A 22910-nucleotide genomic window follows, 5' to 3' on the forward strand; every position below is an offset into this window, starting at 1 on the left:
CATTTGTAGATTCAGAGTTAGTGTATTAAAGGGGAGGACAGACAGTGTAATGGGAGGGAAGTAGAATATATAGATAACTGTTCTTTTCATGGACATAACTAGGTGTGTTCAGTTCATTTGCAAGCTCAAACACCTTCAAAAATGCCTGTAACTGTAAAGTTCCTTTTTATTCTCTTAGGCTTTGCTTTTAAGGCAACATTTTGACTTTTAATGAACAGGCATTTTAAAAACGTCAGTTCATTCAGGTGATTGAGTAGCTATTATTACTGGTCTGCTGAAGAACTGCTCATATATTGCAAAGACTGCCCGTAGGCAAAATTCTATTGAAGATTTGCTAAAACAGGTCCCGTTTGGTTGGGTTAGAATCACGCTGCATTTTAAGTGTGTGCCATCTTGAATATTCAATTATCCTAAGTGGGTAGAAAATTATAGAATTCAGAAAATTATCTTCTAAACACACCAGCCTTCAGTTGGGAGAAGTTTCCCATGGCCAGAAATTTCTTCCAAAGTGAAGTATTACTTGCACCTTGGAAAACTGATCACATGGAATATTTACCTGGGTCATGCGATAAGCCGAGAGTTAGTGTGACAGTCCAAGCAGCCCTGTTCTGTAACACGTAGAACAGGAAAGACAGCTTGGACTAACTCATGACTTTTTCACCTACATAACTTAGTAGTTAACTGCTTTCTGATCATTTATGTTTCTGATTTTTCCTCTTCCCACTAAGATTGTTTTGTCACTTGAAGGGAATGGTAATTGTTCTAGATAGCAGCTTTCATGAAATGTTTTAAGTCCCTTTCTTAAATTGTAGTAACATATAGATCAGAATTAACAACAATTTTTGGTCGGGCGTGGTGGCTCACACCTGTAATCTCAGCACTTTGGGAGGTCGAGGTGGGTGGATCCCCTGAGGTCAGGAATTTAAGACCAGCCTGGCCAACATGGCGAAACCCCATCTCTACTAATAATACAAAAAATTAGCCAGGCGTGGTGGCGCACGCCTGTAATTCCAGCTACTCGGGAGGCTGAGGCAGGAGAATCGCTTGAACCCAGGAGGTGGAGGTTGCAGTGAGCCATTACACTCCAGCCTGGGTGACAAGAGCAAAACTCTGTCTCGAAAAAAATTTTTAAGCGTGCAATTCAGTGGTACCAAGTACATCAAGTACATTCACATTGTTGTGCAGCCATCACCACCACCATCCATCTCCAGAACTTTTCCGTCCTCCAAACTGAAATTGCGCACCCAATAAACAATAACTCCCCATTCCCCACCTCAGCCTCGGGGAACCACCTTTCTACTTTCTGTCACGAGGACTTTGACTACTTGAGATAACCCATAGAAGTGGAATCAGAATATCTGTCTTGTTGTGACTAGCTTACTTCACTTAGCATATTATCTTCAAGGTTCATCCATGTGATAGCAGGTGTCCACTGTGTTCCTTCTTACGGCTAATATTCCATTGTGTGTGTAGACTGCATTTTGTTTACCCATTCATCCATTGATGCACACTTAGGTTACCTCCAATGGCATGGGATTTTCCATTGACTAGAACCACACCAAATTGTAGAACTGGAAATAACTCAGTTAAATCTGACCATAAATTCTGAAAGAGTAAGGAGTGTTTTACTTAACTTTGATATTTTATAAAATTTTATATATGTTTTATATTCCTCACACTCAGCACTGTGTCTGACACTTAATAGGCCATTCATAAACATTTGCTGAGTAAATTTTCTAGTATTTGCTGTCATTTTTATACACAGGGAAATGGAGATCCAGAGATGCCAGTGATTTCTCCAAATGGAAGCAAATCCTGGCACTCACTTAACTACCTTTGACCTTTTTTTCTTTGAGATGGAGTCTTGCTCTGTGGCCCAGGCTGGAGTGTGCAGTGCCACGATCTCGGCTCACTGCAACCTCCACCTCCCCAGTTCAAGTGATTCTCCTGCCTCAGCCTCCCCGAGTAGCTGGGATTACAGATGCCTGCCATCACGCCCAGCTAATTTTTTTGTATTTTTAGTAGAGACTGGGTTTCACCATGTTGGCCAAGCTGGTCTCGAACTACTGACCTCAAGTGATTTCACCCACCTCGGCCTCCTGAAGTGCTGGGATTACAGGCGTGAGCCACTGCGCCTGACCTATCTTTGATGTTGAACAATTCCTTCTGTGACCTGCAGTTTCTTCATCTTAAAATGGGGGAGATGTTGTGTTCCTTTTAAAATGGTGTGAGGATTCAGTGAGTTAGTGCCCATGAAGTCATTAGCACTGACCTGGCACAGCATAAACACTCAACAGCTGATAGCTGCTCACACCCTAGATCTTGCAGCTAAATATTGGCAGTGCCGGGATGCATCCTAATCCTGCCTCCCAGCTGTTTCATTTGGAGACAACTGGAAAAACCCTGAAACATTTTATTGAGTGCCTCCTACGTGCCAGGTAAGGCGGGTCCTCAAACAAATTTATCAATGAAAATTTCTGGAAACATACTTGATTGCCCAGTTGTCCGCATCTCAGCCACCGACCAGGGTGAAATCGAGCCTGGGCAGGTGTAAAGGGAAGAGCTGGACATTTTATCTATGACCAGCGGCCACGTGGTTCAGACAAAACCAGAGCCTTGAGACAGAGGGGAAATCTGTGCTAAGGGAACAATTAGGGTCGCTTCCTTTGTAATGTCTTGAGATGAGTCTAAAGCAATCTGTGACGTTACCCTTTTTTCCCCTAGCAGAAATATAGGTAGCCTTCTGAGGGTGAGAAATTGGCACCCACTATCCTATAAGACCAGAGAGACTTTCTGGACTCATCTGCATGTGGTAATTAACAGACCAGTTGATAGTCTGGGACCTGATTTTGCCATCTCCTGTTCTAAAGTAGGAGCTGGCTCTGAAGTTTCAGGTCCTATTTGAAAAGGGATGAGGAAAAGAAGACTACTGATAAAATATGTAAATTTACTTGTATTCAGATTTATCTAGAATGTTCAAGGATTACTTTTGGTAAGAAAATGCACCAAAAGGGCCAGGAGTGGTAGCTCATGCCTGTAATCCCAGCACTTTGGGAGGCCGGGGCAGGTGGATCACGAGGTCAGGAGTTCAAGACCAGCCTGGCCAACATAGTGAAACCCCATCTCTACTAAAAATACAAAAATTAGCCAGGCATGGTGGTGGGCGCCTGTAGTCCCAGCTACTCGGGAGGCTGAGGCAGAAGAATCACTTGAAACCGGGAGGCTGAGGTTACAGTAAGCCGAGATCACGTCACTGCACTATAGCCTGGGTGACAGAGCAAGACTCTGTCTCAAAAAAAAAAAGATCTAGAAGAACATTCTTACTTCAAAAGGAGGAATAAAGAAAGAAAATATTATAATGTCTTTTGTGAGAAATACACAATTAACTGGTCATCAGTTATAGTAATAGCAAGGATAGGAAGCTCACATACACCGGTTTAGAGGGACTATTATTTAAGCGACTAGAGGCTGTTGCCTAAGAAATCTGGTTAGGAGGAACAGCTGAAAACAAGGAATCTTTCTAAAGCAGAGGTTGCACATGAGAGTCACCTGGGGAGCTTGTATAATTCCCTCCACCTAAGCTGCATCCTGGGCTAGCGGAATCCCAGTCTCTGGGGCTGGGGTCAGTTTTCCTTAATGTTCTGCAGATTCCAATAGACAATCAGTATTGAGACTTAGTATCCTAACGGAATTTTTTTTTTTAGTAAAACAAACAAACTTTTAAAGGCGGCACAACTTATCTCCTGATCCCCATGGAATGTAACAAAAGGACAGAAAACAGACTTTAAAATCTCCAAGAACTGAATCCAGATCCTGGCCCAGCCATTTCCCTGTTTGATGTGGACAAGTTACTAAGCTTTTCAATTTGTCAGTGTCTTCATCTGTAACATGGGAATGATAGGATTGTTGCAAAAAGTAGATAATTCGTGTACAATGTTGAGCGCAATGCTAGGTGTAGTAAGCATTCAAATAAGAGATATTATTATTCATATAATAGTTGGGCAAGACCAATAATTTCTGGTATGTTCTAAAATATTATAATATTGTTATGCTTCCTAATCTATGTTAAGGTATTTCAGAAAATTATTTTAACTTCACAAATAAAAAAGATATTTTGTTGCAATTTTTAATTTACCTGACATGTCTTCAGGTAGTTGGAATTCATTTCCACTATAATAGAGGGCTGCAATGGTGGAATGAATAATTTGTTTTTCAGAATTTTGGTCTGAGCTGAGTCAAATTGGAGTTAATTTCATGGACAGAGCACACAGGTCTGGGCTTCAGACCCATGCTGACAGTCAGCTGTATGCCCATGGACAAATAACCATTCTGACCTCAGCTTCATCCTCTGTAAATGAGTCTAATTCAAGAAGCATAAGTCTACTGATGACTAGCGATGGCATCTCCACCAGCCTCAGCCCTCAAAAATGCAACCAGGAAATAAGTAAGTCCTTTGAGCAGCCAAAATAGATATTTCAAATGCCCAACAGTGAGGCCTGTGTCTTTCCCCAGGGAGAGGCCCCGAGCTCTCACTAAGAGCCTATTTACCCTACATGTTTAAAATAAGCTTAATTATTTGGTTTCTTAGCCCACAGCAAATGGAGGGGGTAGGAGGAGGTGGAGGTGACAGCACCGAGGAGCCACAGGAAAGAACTCCTTAGTAGTCTAATTAATGTAAGGCCATTTGGAAGGGCGAGGACTCACCTTGATCCTCCTGGTAGTTTTTACTTGTGAATTATGGCCCAGAGCATTACTGAAATCCTTACGGATGAGCCTAAATAGCAAGGAAAATTTTTATAATGTTTGCTGTATTATCTCAAATATATTGTAGTGGCCGGGCGAGGTGGCTCACGCCTGTAACCCCAGCCCTTTGGGAGGCCGAAGTGGTTGATTCACCTGAGGTCAGGAGTTCGAGACCAGCCTGGCCAACATGGTGAAACTCTGTCTCTACTAAAACTACAAAACTTAGCCGAGCATGGTAGAAGGCACCGGTGATCCCAGCTACTCGGGAGGCTGAGGCAGGAGAATCACTCGAACCCGGGAGGCAGAGGTTGCAGTGAGCCGAGATCATGCCACTGCACTCTAGCCTGGGCGACAGAGCGAGACTCTGTCTCAAAAAAATAAAAATAAAAGTAAAATATATTGTCTGTTGGCTGGCCTTCATAAAAAAGTAAGTTTTTAATTATAATGAACTTCATAAAGGTTTTTCATTGTGGGAAGACATACATAACTTAAAACTTATTTTAACCATTTGTATATATATAATTCAGTGGCATTAGGTAGACACACAATGTTGCCCAACTACGGCCACTGTCCATTTCCAGAACTTTTTCATCATCCCAACACAGAAACTCTGTACCTGTTAAACACTGACTCCCCATTCCCCTCTCTCCAGCTCCTGGCAACCTCCAATCTACTTTCTATCTCTGAATTTGCCTACTCTAGATCCCTCATGTAAGCGAAACCTTACAGGATCTGTCCTTCTGTGGCTGGCTCATTTCACTTAGCATGTTTCCAAGGTTCATTCATGTTGCAACATGCATCAGGATTTAACTAAATAGAATTACCTTTTAATACTTAGGAAAGATCCCTGTACAATAACTGATCCCTTAACCAAGGTGAGATGACACTTTATAAAAACAAAGAATCCTCCTTACTCTGTAAGGGGAAGAGGATTTATGAAAATAATGCAGACATGATGAGAAATTGCCAGCTTCTGTCCAACTCAAAGCAAAACTGAATGTTAAGCTTCTTTGTTTTAGTCGTGGCACAGTGGCTCACGCCTGTAATCCCAGCACTTTGGGAGGCGAGGCAGGTGGATCTTAAAAGCCAGGCTGAGGTGGGCAGATCACGAGGTCAGGAGATCAAGACCATCCTGGCTAACACGGTGAAACCCCATCTCTACTAAAAATACAAAAACTTAGCTGGGTGTGGTGGTGGGCACCTGTAGTCGCAGCTACTAGGGAGGCTGAGGCAGGAGAATGGCGTGAACCCGGGAGGCGGAGCTTGCAGTGAGCAGAGATGGCGCCACTGCACTCCAGCCTTGGCAACAGAGCAAGACTCCATCTCAAAAAAAAAAAAAAAAAAAAAGCCAGCCTCGGCAACATGGCAAAACCCTGTCTCTACAAAAAAAAAAAAAAAACATAAATTAGCCAAAAATTAGCCAGGCATGATGGCGCCTGCCTGTAGTCCCAGCTACTTGGGAGGCTGAAGTGGGAGGATGGCTTGAGCCTGGGAGGTGGAGGCTGCAGTGAGCTATGATTGTGTCACTGCACTTTAGCCTGGGCAACAGAGCCAGAGCCTGTCTCAAAAATATAAAATGTTTATGAAAGATTCTTTGTTCTGTTGAACTAATATAAATTAATTCCTAATGACCAACACTCCTCACCCCCACCCCGGTAAAGGAGGCCAGTTTAAAAATGGAGAGAGCCTGCTGTTTCAAATGGCAGTATCTCACTGGGGCAGAATCACCCCAAAGGACATTGTGGGGTGGGTATGTGTGTGTGTTGGGGGAGGCAGGGGGAGCCATCCCTTTATACTGTAAAATATTGTCTTTTGAAAAAGAACCTTTATCTCTTTGGATCCACAAGGGATGTTACAGGTGTCCCTTCAGTTTCATAATGGGGCTTACAGTGATGCCCTTAACCTTTCAGAAAGCCTGAAGTGGGTGCCTTGTAAGGAGGGGACCTGCCGAGCTGGCCGCCCAGCAGCGGCTGACCATAAATACACAGCTGCTGAAAAGACTGCTGCTTTTGTCTGGTTTTCCATAAAGCGGTGGCTAAATCACTCAACCCAGGGGTCTGTTTATGGCCTCGTAAATGCTGTTCGAAATGCAAATGCACAGAGAGAAAAGGGTGAGAGTTAATCTACTTTTGATTAGAGAAGCGTTTCTTTTCTTGTGCAAAGGCGGGAGTGAGGTGGGTGGGAAGAGAGTTAAAAATGAAATGCATAGTTTAGGGACCTTTGTCATCTTCAAGAGGTGGTGTTGTAAAAAAATGCTGTCCCTGTGACAAAGGCGGGGAACAAGGGAGGAATGTTGAGCTGGGTTAAGATTCTGTACAGCCCTCGCCTTTTAGCTAGAGAGGGAGCAGCGGGGGCACCGTTAACCCTTGCCTTCCCGGGCTCTGCACATTGCTCGTTTCTGGGAGTTCACTCCATGAGGTTGCTGAGTCTACACTCATTCATTGCTGGGAAAGCTGAAGCACAGTGCCTACTAACTGTTGACCAGTTTCAGAGAGAGAAGGAATGACAAAGATATTTTTGTAGCACTCCATGATGATGATCCTATGCTTCCTTTATCATAGAGTTATACAGACTTGGAGTACCTGACCCAGACAGGGGGCAGGAAGGTGGTGATGAGCAGGAGAGCCAATACTGGCAGTGGGAAAAGAATAGATAATAATGGAACAGCATGAGAGGGCAGGGGACAGGGACATTCCTGAAAGAGCAGTGAGTGAGTGCCTGTGTTGGTGGAGGTGAGGGAGTTGAGGGTTAGCAAGAAAGTGGTCAAAGATGAACCCAGGAAGGTAGGGATGGATTTAAGAGTCCTTGAAGGATTTTACCCAGGAGGCACGACATCAAATTTGAGTTTTAGAAAATCATACTGGATAGGTTTGAAAAGTTGTGGGCAGTCAGACCCACAGTAGGGAGATGGGTTAGGATGTCCTTGCAGGAGTCCAGGAGAGAGAGAAGAACAAGGTCAAGGCAGCAATGAGAGAGAGGACAAGTCAGTTTCAAAAAAGATGTAGGTGGGAGAGGAGAGGTGGGATTTATTGTCTGGGTGGTCATAGCAAGAGGGCAAGGGTCTTGGAAACTTTTAGATGGCATTAGGACTGTGGTGGTGTTGGTGGTGGTGGTTGTTGTTGTTGTTGTTGTTGTTGTTGTTTGAGATGGAGTTTCACTGTCGTTGCCCAGACTGGAGTGCAATGGCACGATCTCAGCTCACCACAGCCTCCACCTCCAGAGTTCAAGCAGTTCTCCTGCCTCAGCCTCCAGAGTAGCTGGGATTACAGGCATGCACCACCACGCCCGGCTTATTTTTTGTATTATTAGTAGAGACAGGGTTTCTCCATGTTGGTCCGGTTGGTCTCTAACCCCCGATCTCAGGTGATCCACCTGCCTTGGCCTCCCAAAATGCTGGGATTACAGGCATGAGCCACTGCGCCCAGCCAGCATCAGGACTTTTTTTTTTTTTTTTTTTTTCGAGGTAAGATCTCGCTCTGTTACCCCAGTTGTAGTGCTGTGGCGTGATCATACCTCACTGCAGCCTTGATCTCCTGGGTTCAAGTGACCCTCCACCCTAGTTTCCCAAGTAGCTGGGACTACAGTTGCATGCCACCATGCCTGGCTAATTTTTTTAATTTTTTTGTGGAGACAGGTCTCACTCTGTTGCCAGGCTGACTTCAAACTCCTGGCCTCAAACAGTCCTTCTGCCTCTGCCTCCCCAAGTGCTGGCACTGTAGGCATGAGCCACTGCGCCTGGCCGCCATCCAGGACTTTTTATGCACATGTCTTCCCGACAGTAATCTTCAGACTCTCTGCCAACGTTGATGGTTAATAACAAGCTGCTTAAGTAAATTGTCCTTCCTACAGCACTGTTATTGCCAGTGGCAGAGAACGGTGGGGGGATAATTTTTTATTATGATTTATCAGCATATAGAGTTCTTTTACTTTTGAACCCAAAAAGGCTCCAATCTGACCTACCTTGCCTCTCTGGGAAGGAACCTGGGACCTGGACGGCCACACAGCAGCCACCGACACCTGCACGTGTGTGCCGAGCTGCCTCGAATGGACCATGTGTGCAGTTTAACCCCTGGAATGTTGAGGAGGCACTGGTGGTTGTATTGTTTCTGCTTAATGCAGAAGCTACGGAGCCTCAGCAAGGAAGTAACTCGCCCAGGGTCCGAGTCCTAGACCCAGACTGCCTGACCTTGAGGCTGATGTGTTTCCCACCTCGCTACATCTGAAGCCAGCCCTGCAGCTGAGGCCTTCGTGTTGCATCCGGCAGCCCTACCCTGTCCTCAGATAAATCTGTCCTGGGAAACCAAGTTTACTTTGCCAGGACAGTAAACGTAATGTTTTTATTAAAGATATAATTTTTAATAAAATGTAATTTTTCCATCTTGTAGTAGATGGAAACTGCATTTACTACAAGAAAAAGCAGAGGGCACTTCTGTTCAGATGGTAAAATTGCTGCTGTGGAAATTCATCTCCCTTGAAAAATCACTTATGGAAACCTCATCCATAAGAGTCCACTCTCTTCGATTAAAGAGGGGAGACAATGTTCCCCACATCACCTTTTTCAACCTGTGGGCACGAATTAGGACCAGGCCTCCTGGACAGTATGACAGAAGGACATCTTTGTGTTTACCCCCGGCCCCATGCTCTTTGAGAAAGTCAAGTTTCTGGGGAATATCCCGTCACTTTGGCCCACGCGCCTTGCTGACACCCTCCACCTCCATCTGCACGGTGCCTCTGCCTGCTCCCCTGCAGATCCTCAAGCCTGTGACTGTTTCTGTATAAATACGTAACTTTTGGTTAAGATTTTTCTGTGATGAGATCAACAACAATCTAGTCAGCGAGACAATCAGATCTATCCTAAGGGCTCTTCATTGTTTTTGGTACAATGAATGGAATAACTGAGCCATACATTTCCGTATTTAGCAGCAGATTACCTAATGCCACCAGGGTGGAATCACATTCATCTGCCTTGACAAACCGCCCGTAAGGAGGTCGATCCTTGTGTAGATTCTTTATTTTAATATATACAACCGCACTGCATTGCAACTTCCAAGTAGAATAGCTTGATTTTGAGGGTCATTACCAATCTCCATGACTCAGGAGGTGAGAAGTTGAGCTAATGTCTTCCAGCCTTTTCCAGTTAATATCATCCAGGTAACCCCTGCCTTTTTTAGCTGGCTGAAATTTCATTTTGATTCAGGGTTACAGTTTCAAGTCGTTTAGCACAAATTAAGTCAAGGCTTTTGTCTTTAAGGCCTTGTTTCTTGTCCACCAAATGAACGCTATTTGAGTACCTACTATATACAGATCAGTTGCTGTGAGATCATCTATACTACTGTTTCTGTCTCAGTAAAATTAGATGGGCAAGTGTTCCAACTTATATAGGTAATTATTGTCTAACACATGTTTAAGTAGAGTGATAATTGAATCTGTGTATGTGGAAAAGCTGTACCTGTTTTTGTTTGTTTTGAGATGGAGTCTCACTCTGTCACCCAAGCTGGAGTGCAGTGGCACGATCTTAGCTCACTGTAACCTCCACCTCCCAGGTTCAAGCGATTCTCGTGTCTCAGCCTTCTGAGTAGCTGGGTTTACAGGTGCCCTCCACCATGCCCAGCAATTTTTTTGTGTGTGTTGTTAGTAGAGACAGGGTTTCACTATATTGATCAGGTTGGTCTCGAACTCCTGACCTCGGGTGATCTACCCACCTTGGCCTCTCGAAGTGCTGGGATTACAGGCGTGAGCCACCATGCCCGGCCTGCTGTACCTGTTTTAATGGGCCATTACTTGGTGTTCTTATTTCAGAATTTCTTATTCTGTAGAATTAAGAATCCTCAGGTAAAGTGTGGGTTGTTACTTGATTTGTGAACAGGAAATGTTTTCCTGCAATAACCAACTGCCATTTTGATGTTTGGTGAAGGCTTTTAAGCCATCAGTGTATTAAAGTGGCACACAGAGCTCATGGATGAAGTGAGAACAGCCCTGATAAAAACGCAGATTGTCTGTGGTGCACACAAGTGTGTGTGTGTGTGTGTGTCAGAAGTTCCTCTAAGAAGCTTCTTCCTTACACACACTCCTGTGCGAAGTGTTAGAACACCTGCCACAGTCACCTAGCCATAGTAATAGGGATTCTTTTTTTCTTCCTCTTCTTCAACATTTAAGTTCCAGGGTACATGTGCGGGATGCGCAGTTTTGTTACATAGGTAAACATGTGCCATGGTGGTTTGCTGCACAGATCAACCCATCACCCAGGTATTAAGTCCAATATTCATTAGCAATTCTTCCTGATGCTCTCCCTTCCCTCACCCCCTCCCAACAGGCCCCCCAGTGTATGTTGTTCCCCTCCCTGTGTCCATGTATTTTCATCGTTCAGCTCCCACTTATAAGTGAGAACATTTGCTGTTTGGTTTTCTGTTCCTGCATTAGTTTGCTGAGGATAACGGCTTCCTTCTCCATCCATGATCTCATTCCTTTTTATGGCTGTATAGTGTTCCATGGTGTATATGTACCACATTTTCTTTATCCAGTCTATCATTGATGGGCATTTGGGTTGATTCTATGTCTTTGCTATTGTGAATAGTGCTGCATTGAACATATGCGTGCATGTATCTTTATAACAGAATGATTTATATTCCTTTGGGTATATATCCAGTAATGGGATTGCTGGGTCAAATGCTATTTCTGCCTCCAGATCTTTGAGGAATCACTACAATGGTTAATTTATCCCACCAACAGTGGAAAAGTGTTCCTTTTTCTCTGCAACCTTGCTAGCATCTGTTTCTTGACTTTTTTTTTTTTTTTAAAGACAGTTTTACTCTTGTTGCCCAGGCTGGAGTGCAATGGCACGATCTCGGCTCACTGCAACCTCTGCCTCCAGGTTCAAGTGATTCTCCTGCCTCAGCCTCCTGAGTAGCTGGAATTACAGGCGTACACCACCACACCTGGCTAATTTTGTATTTTTAGTAGAGGTGGGGTTTCACCATGTTGGTCAGGCTTGTCTCAAACTCCTGACCTCAGGTGATCCGCCTGCCTCGGCCTCCCAAAGTGCTGGGATTACAGGCTTGAACCACCACACCCGGCCATTTCTTGACTTTTTAACAATCGTCATTCTGACTGGTATGAGATGGTATCTTACTGTGATTTTGATTTGCGTTTCTCTAATGATCAGTGGTGTTGAGCTTTTTTTCGTATGTTGGCCATGATAGGGATGCTCTTCTACACAGGTCCTGAACCTCTTTGTACATTTCCATTTCAGTACATGAGCATTTTCCTTTGAAGCCTCCTTCAGAGCTTGCATCTTTCTCTTCATTTCTGATTTATCTTCATTTCAGAATGATTCCTAATTCTCTAGAGCTAAAACACCCTGCTTTCCAGGCTCCCCATCGTGTCATGATTTCGTATTACTTGAAAATAGTATGGTGCTCAGAGAGCTGATCGCATGCATCTGCATTGACTCCCTGTGACTGGTTGGGGAAGGAGTGTGTTTCTGTGGGAAGAGGTATATAGAGACTTGTCCATAAAGAGGGATCAAGTGACCCACCGTGGGTGGCTGGCAGGAAATGGGATATCTTAAAGGAGTGTAAAGCCATGCATTAGTGAGAAGGAAGGATGAGAACTCGTGAGCCAGTCTTGAACGTGGCAGATGGTTGAAAGCTGGTGTGCCTGGCTGATGGAAAACATGTCATGCGATGTATACATGTGAAAACATGAAGGCAGTGGGTACTGCGTGTGAATGGGACTGATCCTAATTCAGATATAGCCTGTGATGATCCTGGCAGGTAGGAGGTGCCTAGTCAATCAGGGTGGCTGTTTTTGGTTGGCTCCTACCTGACACCTGATAAAAATTACCTTTAACTCTCAAAATTAATCATCAGCAAACCCCTCCTCCTGTTTAAATATACTGTGTTAAGGTATAAAACCTTTGAAGTGACAGTATAGGGTTTCAGTGCCCAGGCTATTGTCAGCAGATCCTGGTTTGAGCGTGACTTGAGGAATTTACTCTCTGTATGACCTCAGGGGAGTGATGGAGCCTTTCTCAGCTTCCAGGAAAATGGGATTAATGGGACCCACCTCCTAGGGTTGGGATGAAATGAGAGAATGCATATAAAGCCAACAGCTCAGTGCTTAGCAGTAAACTTTAAAATAACAACAATGATGATTGCTGGGTGTGGTAGCTTATGCCTATAATCCCAACACTTTGGGAGGCCGAGGTGGGAGGATCACTTGAGGTCAGGAGTCTCCTGGGCAACATAGTGAGATCCCATCTCTACAAAAAAATAGAAAAGTTAGCCCAGTGTGGTGGTGTGTGCCTATAACCCCAGCTAGTGGGAAGGCTGAGGCAGGAGATTGCTTCAGGCAGGATTTCCAGGTTGCAGTGAGCTGTGATCATGCCACTGTGTTCTCGCCTGGATGACAGACACCCAGTCTCTAAACAAAAATAAAGAAAAAAAAAAAAAAAAGAAAAACCAATAATGATAAATAGCAGTGAGGAGTTAAAATTCAGATTATGTAATAATGTACATTTATTTTACTGACTTTTTCCCCATATTAAAAACCCTTTGGGCTTTACTTAATTTTCCTTAATCACCATGTTTCAAATTACACCAATAGTCCTCTGATTATAATTAAGATGAATCAGTTTCTTATTTTCAGATGCTTAAAGTGTTGCCAAGACATTGCATCCCTCCACCACCTCACTAGCCATTCCCATTTTCCACTTTAAGGATTATAGCCACGTCTAATTGTGTCTGTCTGCTTCCTTACCTGGCCTGGGACCTGGAGAGTAAAAACGCAGTTTAAAAAAGAAACAAAAAGCTGTGTAAAGTTAACCTGATGACAAGGAAAACAGAGTTGTAGGAAAGGAAGTCATCTGGGGGGATCATTCTCAAAAAAGTGGTTAATAAACTCGCTTCAAATCTCTGTCTAGTGAGTGCCCACTGCAGCCTCATACTGGGCTTTACTCCAGGGGATTCTGGTAAACGGGGTGTTGGCCCATTTTGAAGACTTTAAAATACAAAGTCTTCAAAGACTGTATTTACATGCATTCAAAAGCAGATAGATTATTTCAGAAATGCTTTGCGTTTTTTTTTTTTTTTTTTTTGGGTAGCTACAAATAATGATAGGATTTACACTATAGAAAAAACAGTAATAGGAGGTTGCAAATAGGTCTGGAAAGATATTTCAGTATGCAACAGGACTTCATCATGGCCATCTGTCTACCTCTCTCTGTTTTAGAAGCACTTTGGCATATGAGAATATTGTCAATGTAATTTGGAAACTCTGTGCAATTTCGAAAATAAATATTTAACAAGGCAACAGAAAATTAAGTTTTTCTGCTACATTATTACCGTAAAAAGGCCTCTTATAAGGACTTTTCTAACTGTTATACCAAAAGGTAATATAAGGAACTAATTTTAGTGTTATATTTATACCAAATTGCTTTTCCATTATTATGACTTTTTTAGGTTTCACCACATTTATACACATCCACATGAAGTCAATAAATGACATCACTCTGAAGTAAATAAAGACAATTGATTTTTTTCTTTTTCTTTCTTTCTTTTTTTCTTTGAGATGGAGTCTCACTCTGTTGCCCAGGCTGGAGGGCAGTGGCATGATCTCAGCTCACTGCAACCTCCACCTCCTGGGTTCAAGCGATTCTCCTGCCTCAGCCTCCCAAGTAGCTGGCACTGCAGGGACATGCCACCAAGCCCAGCAAATTTTTGTATTTTTAGTAGAGACGAGGTTTCACCGTGTTGGCCAGGATGGTCTCGATCACTTGACCTTGTGATCTGCCCAGGCTGGAGTGCAGTGGTGCAATCTCGGCCCACTACAACCTCCACCTCCCAGGTTCAAGCGATTGTCCTGCCTCAACCTCCCAAGTAGCTGGTATTACAGGTGTGTGCCACCACACCCAGCTAATTTTTGTATTTTTGTAGAGACAGGGTTTCATGCTGGTCTCGAACTCCTGACCTCAGGTGATCCACCGGCCTCAGCCTCCCAAAGTGCTGGGATGCAGGGGTGAGCCTAAGACAATTGATTTCAGTAATGATTGTCAGAGTGTAGGAAAAGATGGGCGTCCAGTTGTTTTAAGAACTTTAACGTATTAATACTAATTCTATTTCTAAATATCTTGTTCATAAATGTGTTTTTACTTAAAGTCCTCAGGGGAAAACCAAACAAAGATTCCTAATTGTCTTCAAGCAAAGATGTATTTCTCTTTCTACTCATCATTTCTATTTTTTGACAGAATTCCTGTTCCAAGTTTCTTTTTCTGGGGAGAGCTGCTACCTCCTACCCCTTCCTAGGCCTGGCTGGCCCTCGCCTCACTATGAGAAAGCTCCCAGCTCGCCCCCTTTCAGGAGGAAGTAGGAAAACAATAGAGGGGACTGAATAGGCGCCTGTATCATCTGTCACAGCTTAACAAGAGGCCATTCCTGACATTTTTTACCAATGGTTTATGTACTGCAAGTATTATAGATGGTAAATGAGGCTGAAACCACCCAATTTTTTATTCTTTTACTCAGACATCTCAGAGCCATTAACAGAGTTCCACACATTGAGATCAGCCTCTGTATCATATCTTTCTTCCGGCTTTGTCTTCCCCTCTCTTTCTCTTTTTCCTTTTTTTTTTTTTTTTTCTTTTTTTTGGAGTCTCACTCTGTCATCCAGGCTGGAGTGCAGTGGCACAATCTCAGCTTACTTCAACCTCTGCCTCCTGGGTTCAAGCAATTCTCCTGCCTCAGTCTCCCAAGTAGCTGGGATTACAGGTGCCCGCCACCGCACCCGGCTAATTTTTGTATTTTTTAGTAGAGACGGGGTTTCACCATGTTGGCCAGGCTGGTCTCGAGCTCCTGACCTCTGGTAACCTGCCTGCCTAGGCCTCCCAAAGTGCTGGGATTACAGGCATGAGCCACTGCTCCTGGCCCAACCCTCTCTTTTTCTTTCTTCCCTTTCCTTCCCCCTGCCCAAAGCTATTGCCAGAAAGATTGTGTCCCATTCCTTCTACATTGGATTTTCAGTACATTTCTCTGTGGTGTGGGGTCTAGACTGTATGGACCCAGGGAAAACACTGTCCCCACAGTAAGAGCTTTTTTGTATCCAGCCTAATGCAGTGGCCAGAGACCACGATTCCCCAGATCCCGTTTCTTTGGCTGTACCTTCCTCCTCCCTAGATGTGCACAGGGAAAGAAGAGAAAAGAGATTCACTGGAAGGTTGGACTTCTGATTCTTTTATCTATAGGCTACTGCAGGACATTTTACTATACCCTGTTCAGTGGCTTATTTGAAAGAAAGATAAAGGGCTTCTTTCATTTGGAATGTATTCTTCTGTACTCTCACAGTACTTTGTAAATAATTCTTATAGCACTTAAATAGTCAAACTCTGAAATTCTTTTACATGTTTTGCTCCCTCATTCTCCTTTGGGCACCTACAAGAGGGATAAAGCTCATATCCTCATCATTTCTTTTTTTTTTTCTTTTCTTTTCTTTCTTTTTTTTTTTTTTTTTTTTTTTGAGACGGAGTTTTGTTCTTGCTGCCCAAGCTGGAGTGCAATGGTGCAATCTCAACTCACTGCAGCCTCTGCATCCTGGGTTCAAGCAATTCCCCTGCCGCAGCCTCCCCAAGTCGCTGGGATTACAGCTGCTGACCACCACACTTAGCTAATATTTTTGTATTTTTAGTAGAAATGGAGTTTCACTATGCTGGGCCAGGCTGGTCTGGAACTCCTGACTTCAGGTGATCCACCTGCCTCAGCCTCCCAAAATGTGGAGATTACAGGCGTGAGCCACCACGCCCGGCCCTGAACCAATGTCTTATCAGTCACGATGTTCTGAAAGGGCACTCTTTGTGCAAAAGACAGTGGCTGGAAAATCAAACCCCTATTTCTTCTTAGAGCTTGGGCCCTAGCAAGAACAAAACGAGCCAGTCTGAGCACATGGAAATCTACGATCTGGATTAACTAGGCCAAAAGTAGAACTGTCTCCTTTCACCACAAACCCCCAGAGATGCCTTTCAACATTTCATCTTGGCTTGAAGAAGTCCAGTCTGGGGGGTACCAAACCTCAGAATAGCCCTGCCCAGGCCTCTGCAGATGGGGCCTGCTGGAGCTGGCCCTGGCTTGGTTTTACCTCACCGGCCACCTAGGAAGGAAAATCAGAGAACAGAAACCAATGGGTCCTTCTCCCCGGAGGAAGCAGCCCCGCTGTCTCCATGCTACAGCCAAAAGGAAGAGGAGACAGATGGGTCCCATGTACTCATTGACTTTAACTCACTCATGCCACAGTGGATGAGAAAGCATCCTTCCTGGGAGCTGGAGAAACAGCAGCTTCCTCCTTAGGGTGGGAAGTGATGGGGAGAGAGGAGCCCCAGACTTCCTTCCGATGAAAGCCCACATGGCTGATCAGTCACTTCAACCGTGCTGTCACCCTGGACTCCCTCCTTTCTCTTATTCTCCACATCCCATTAAATACCTCTCCTGTCCACCTGACTCAGGGTTAGGAGTTGGTCTGCGCACACCTGTGCTGCTGCACGCATCACCTAACCAGCCTCCCCAGCAGCTTTATAGCTTCTCCCCTATTTTCTTTTTCTTTCTTTCTTTTTTTTTTTTTTTTTTTTTTTTTTAAAGACAGAGTTTAGCTCTCGTTGCCCAGGCTGGAGTGCAATGGTACAATCTCATCTCGCTGCAACCTTTGCCTCCCGGGTTCAAGTGGTTCTCCTGCCTCAGCCTCCCGAGTAGCTGAGATTACAGGCGCCTGCCACCAGCCCCGCTAAATTTTGTATTTTTAGTAGAGATGGAGTTTCACCATGTTGCCCAGGCTGGTCTTGAACTCCTGACCTCAGGTGATCCACCGGCCTTTGCCTCGCAAAGTGCTGGGATTACAGGTGTGAGCCACTGCACCTGGCCCTGTTTTCTTTATTGATGATGGAACCATCTTTAATCTCACCACGCCCTTCAGTGGTTACCACCAGCTATGTAGCATGGAAGATTCTGCATGACCTTTCCCGGCCCCCATTTAGCCTCATCTAGCAGTGCAGGCCCACCCTCAAGGGTCTGTGTGTTCAGGCACACGCCCCGCTCTGTCCAGCTGGTCTCAGCCCTGACATCTGGATGGCATGAAATCTAGCCCTTTTCAACTCCTTTTAGTGCCCTTTTTGTTACCCTGTGCCTTTGTTTACCCATTTCTGGCCTCCTGGATGTTGTCTCCTTCCTCCTTTCACTGTATTGAAACTTCATCCTTCAAGATTCAGCTCCACCCTCTCCTTCCCTATGAAGCCTCTCCCTTCCCTGGAACTGACCACTTCTGCCTTTCCTGCCCTCTCTTGTGAACTGAATATTTATCAGTCTTGGTGCCAAAACACTGTATTCTATTTATTTGTTTACACTTGGCTCTTCAGCTAGACAGGGAGCTTGCTGGGGGAAGGGATCATGTTTTATTCATTTTTTTTTTAATTCCTAACTTGTAAAACAGCACTTGGCACACATTCTTACATTCTCAAAATAAAAAGATGGGAGGAAGGTTTGTATAAATGAATGTTAATGTGCTTTTAAACTGTAAATTACTATACACATGTAAGTTATTCTAGTTTCAGAGGCATCCCAATGTAATACGTGAAATTTGAAAGGCAAGTTTTTGGATAAACAGACTACTTTCTAGAAAAGGTAGAGGGGTTGGAGAAATGAAAAAAGATTATTTCTGAGGGCCGGGTGCAGTGGCCCACACCTGTAATCTCAACACTTTGGGAGGCCAAGGCAGGTGGATCACCTGAGGTCGGGAGTTTGAGACCAGCCTAGCCCACATGGCAAAACCCCGTCTCTACTAAAAATACAAAAATTAGCTGGATGTGATGGCGCATGCCTGTAATCCCAACTACTCGAGGGGGCTGAGGCAGGAGAATAGCTTGAACTTGGGAGGTGGAGGGCGTAGTGAGCCAAGATTGTGCCACTGCATTCCAGTTTGGGCGACAGAGCGAGACTCCATCTCAAAAAAAAAACAAAAAACAAAAAAAAAAACTGTAATGTGATATCAGAGGAAGAAGGGAAGTGGAGGAGCCATAAACTAACCTATTTCTGGGCATCTCATAGAAATAAGGTAAACTCCCAAGGGTGCTGAATTTGCCTTCTGTCTCAGTTCCTCTCTCTATAGCATGTCCCTGCTGAATGGTTATGTAGATCAGAGCTTCTCAAACTATTCATGGTGAGGGGCAAGTGTGTGTGTTTTCTTTCCATCGATCACACACTGATTCTTTTGCAAAATACAATTTAAAACAGAATACCAGAAAAGTTAGAAGAATAAGGTACAAAGTACAAGCACAAATTTACTATTAGGTTGATATTAAATCATTCTGTAAACTACTGTAAAAAGTTTCTGCATGCTTACTTGATGTCTGTACTTATCTCCTAGATCAGCAGCAAACAGTTTGCAAATTGGCTCCTGCCCACTTCCCATACTTTGAATAGGACCAAGTCAGATCTACTTGGATATCTACTTGGATATTTTCAATAACAGATATTACAAGGAATGAAAAAGTTAATTAGAGGAGGATGCTGGGGTGCAAATCTTATAATGATAGAGACCTTAAGGACATAAACTGATCAGAAAATAAATAGGAGAAATTTTAGATCACAGAAAATCATTCAAATGGTGAAAAGCCCTTTTTTGTGTGTACTCTCTGCTCCTTCCCTCACCAAAGTAAATTCTTTGATCCTCTTGGAGAATAATTGTTTTCAGTACAAAAGTTTTAAATTGATCCTTCATAGTTGTTAACAGTAGGGTAGCCATAAGTGCTGACATCAAGCCAATAAAATTAATAAGCAGCATGACAGGCTCTAATAAATTTCGTTGGTGTCCTTACTCTGTCATTTCGGGCGCAGAATGAACTATTATTATCACCAAGCTTCAAACCACTCATTTTGGCTACAGATGACTACAGCTGCGAATACAGGGCATGCTGCCATAGTTTTCAGGAACTAGTCTAGGGTTAAAGTATTATATTTAAAAGATGTGCTTATGATCAGTGGGGGGAACTAGTTATGACCATACATCTTTGATCTGTTTTCTAGAGTCATCTACAAAAATGTGGACTCCTCAAGATCTGTTTTCTCAATAATTTCTGAAAACAAGCAACTTTTAAAATTTAGTTGCTCTGTCGTGGACTCTGAGGTTTTTGAAACTCTTTGAGCTGGCGATGGGCCATCGGTTGTTGGATGCAGGCCACGGTTCTTTGTCTGTAACCCCAGATGAAATTCTTTAAGCCCCTTAACTCAATCTTTCTCTCACATGAAGAATTTAGTATCAGGTTTCTGCAAATGAGCAAGCTTAACACTTGAAGTAAGAGAAAGGATTGTTCATTCTCTCTTTAAGCCCCGCTGCGGAGCCTCTGAATTCAGCCAGGTGAATGTGGCTTGCGTCCGCCACCTCTGCCCCGCCCCTCATCCTGCCATGCTGGTGTGGCTCATGCCTATCTACATCCTTCTGTTTTACCTTCTTAATTTTGTGTACAATATGCCCTCCAAAATGTCCAGCAAACTCTTAAGCTGCTATTAAATACAAACAGTCACTGCACGTTGAGTATTAGTCCCTCCTTTTGGACCATATGTAATTTAACAGAAATATCGATGAATATATTTATTTTGAGGGAGTGTAGGGTTTATATGTTGTTCAAAATGTACCATTCTTTCAATTCTGGCCTCCATTTGTTTTTCTTTTTGGGTCTTTTTTGGGCCTGTCCTATGCAGGTACTCAAGCTCTTATGATTGTTCCATTTATAACAGTAAGGAGAGGGCCAGGCATGGTGGCTCATGCCTGTAATCCTAGCACTTTGGGAGGCCGAGGTGGGTGGATCAAGAGGTCAAGAGATCGAGACCATCCTGGCCAACAAGGTGAAACCCTGTCGCTATCAAAAACACAAAAATTAGCCGGGCGTGGTGGTGCATGCCTGTAGTCCCAGCTACTTGGGAGGCTGAGGCAGGAGAATTGCTCGAACCCAGGAGGCAGAGGTTGCAGTGAGCCAAGATTGTGCCACTGCACTCCAGCCTGGCAACAGAGCGAGATTCCGTCTCAAGAACAAAAACAAAAAAACAGTAAGGAGAATAGGCCAAGCTATTTGAGGATTTTAATGCCAACTGCTTTTAAATCTTTTGACTCTACTTTCTTATTGAGGTGACTACTTTCTTAAGAAGAAAAGTTGTTACCACAGAGCTTGTTTTGAAAAAAAGTTTATGAACATTGGTTTATGCATGACAGTGATTTTAGTATGAAAGAACGAGAATGAAACCTAATTTGATGCAAACTGTGAAATGTGCTGTTTGAGAAAGTTAATGATGAAAGCCCTGCCTATTTTGCATTGGAGGAACCTAAAGAACATGAGAGAATGAAGGTGGATTAATAAAAGGTATAAGAAACAATTATCTAACGGTTCTTATATTTCAGCTTCTCCTTTCTCTAGCTGCATCTAAACACAACAGTGTTTGCTGCTGGACATTGGAATGCGGCTCTGGTGCTGGGATTTTCATGGTCTGCTTGACTTTTCACAGAGTTACTTCCTCTAAATGCCGCAGATCGCCATGTTGCATTTGGGAGGGAGCCGTACTTCATCGTTCAGCCTAGGGCAAGGACTGTATTTATTTTTTATTTTACGTTATTTCAGCTGTTTTCACTTTTTTCTTTATTGTGTTCCTGCCTCCTACAGAATCCTTTTTCAAGTCTTGCTAGGGAAAGGGGAACACTCAGTTATGAACTCTTTAGCACACAAGGGGCAGAAAGCAGCCTTCATCTTTCTCAGCAGTTCAAATCTCTTCTAAGCCATGTCAGTTTAACCCACTGTGGGTCTGAATCCACAGCAGATCTGCCTGGGAGCTGTTTCTATGTTAAAACATACAAAATCAGTTGAGAGTTTTTCGTGGCTCATTACAGCATAGTAGAGAGCATAAGTAAGTTATATGCTTATTTTTTTCACTTAAAAAAATAAGTTGGTATTTGAAAAAGAATTTGGTTCTGTAGTTTAACAACAGATAGTTTTGTGACTTAAAGGTTATGTTTAAAACAATTCTGTCAGTTCAGAATTTTTATTTCTGGCTTTTCACTATATGAATTTTAGAGCATGTTTTTATCATACCAATCAGTCAAAGAAACAGTGGACAATGTGGTTATAGCAAAACTGACGTTATGGGCACTGTGGTCCCTGTAGCCCCATCTAGGGAAGCTCTAATATATTTAGGGGGTAGATGGAATGTATACCATACTCTTTCTCTTTGCTAAAACTCTTCGTTCTATAAATAGGTGAGTATTAGGGCCAGTAATAAGAGAGCAACTGTGTACTCTCAGAGTTAATGAGCATAATAGTATGATAATTACTTGAAACGGATATGAAAGATTCACTGGGCATAATTAAAGGTGACTTGGAAAGGACAGGAGTGTTTAAGGCATCCTTCTCATTGATCTCACAGGATTACCTTGACTGCATCAGGGACCAAACAAAACTTCCCCTGGGGACTGAAGAAAGATCAGCCCTTTTTGGAAACATACAGGATATCTACCACTTCAATAGGTAAGTTAATATTCAAAAGATTGTTCTCCCATAGGAACATTATGAACATTTCTCAAATGAATGCAGCCTGAGAAACTTTACCTGTAAGCCCTGACTCAGCTTCATACATTTTTGTGGGCTATTATGTCATGAAGCTTTCTACTTAGAAGTATCCTTATTTCCTTATGAGTCTCACATGTATTCCATATTCTCTCGCTCTCCATCCTCCTGGCTCAGAGAAGAAACCTATTTGCCCTGGCGGGGCAATGACATCTTTTCTTCCACAATACGACATGAACAGGACATCCAAGAATATATACTTGCTTAGTCTCCAGGATCCCCAGCTACACTGGATTTTCTATAACTTTTCTTCTACCTGGGGAGTGGGCTGGACACAGTAAACATACAATACATACTTCAAGTCATAACATACTAATGCAATTGAATTGATAATTTCAAATAATCAGTTTAATTAAAAATGTAAGTATGTAGCAGACACTGGGCTAGAAAATTAAAATAGTAAACAAGACAGAGAGTGAATAAATAAGTTATTTTATTAATGCTGCTTGAAAGAAAAGTTAGAGCCAGACATGGTGGCTGACACCTGTAATCCCAGCACTTTGGTAGGCCAAGGTGGACAGATCAC

At 43.3% G+C, this 22910-nt stretch overlaps 1 protein-coding gene across 1 annotated transcript in view; it reads left to right on the plus strand.

Annotated features, from left to right (window-relative positions):
- The window catches only part of PLEKHG1 (pleckstrin homology domain containing, family G (with RhoGef domain) member 1), a 182011-nt gene that overhangs the window by 79503 nt on the left and 79598 nt on the right, over window positions 1-22910 (plus strand). Inside the window, exon 3 of the mRNA XM_011988722.1 lies at window positions 22185-22285. Coding sequence (XP_011844112.1) covers window positions 22185-22285 — 101 coding nt within the window. The remainder of the gene's footprint in view (window positions 1-22184; window positions 22286-22910) is intronic.

The sequence above is a fragment of the Mandrillus leucophaeus genome, unplaced genomic scaffold (genome assembly GCF_000951045.1).
Source record: "Mandrillus leucophaeus isolate KB7577 unplaced genomic scaffold, Mleu.le_1.0 Scaffold337, whole genome shotgun sequence".
NCBI classification, from domain to species: domain Eukaryota; kingdom Metazoa; phylum Chordata; class Mammalia; order Primates; family Cercopithecidae; genus Mandrillus; species Mandrillus leucophaeus.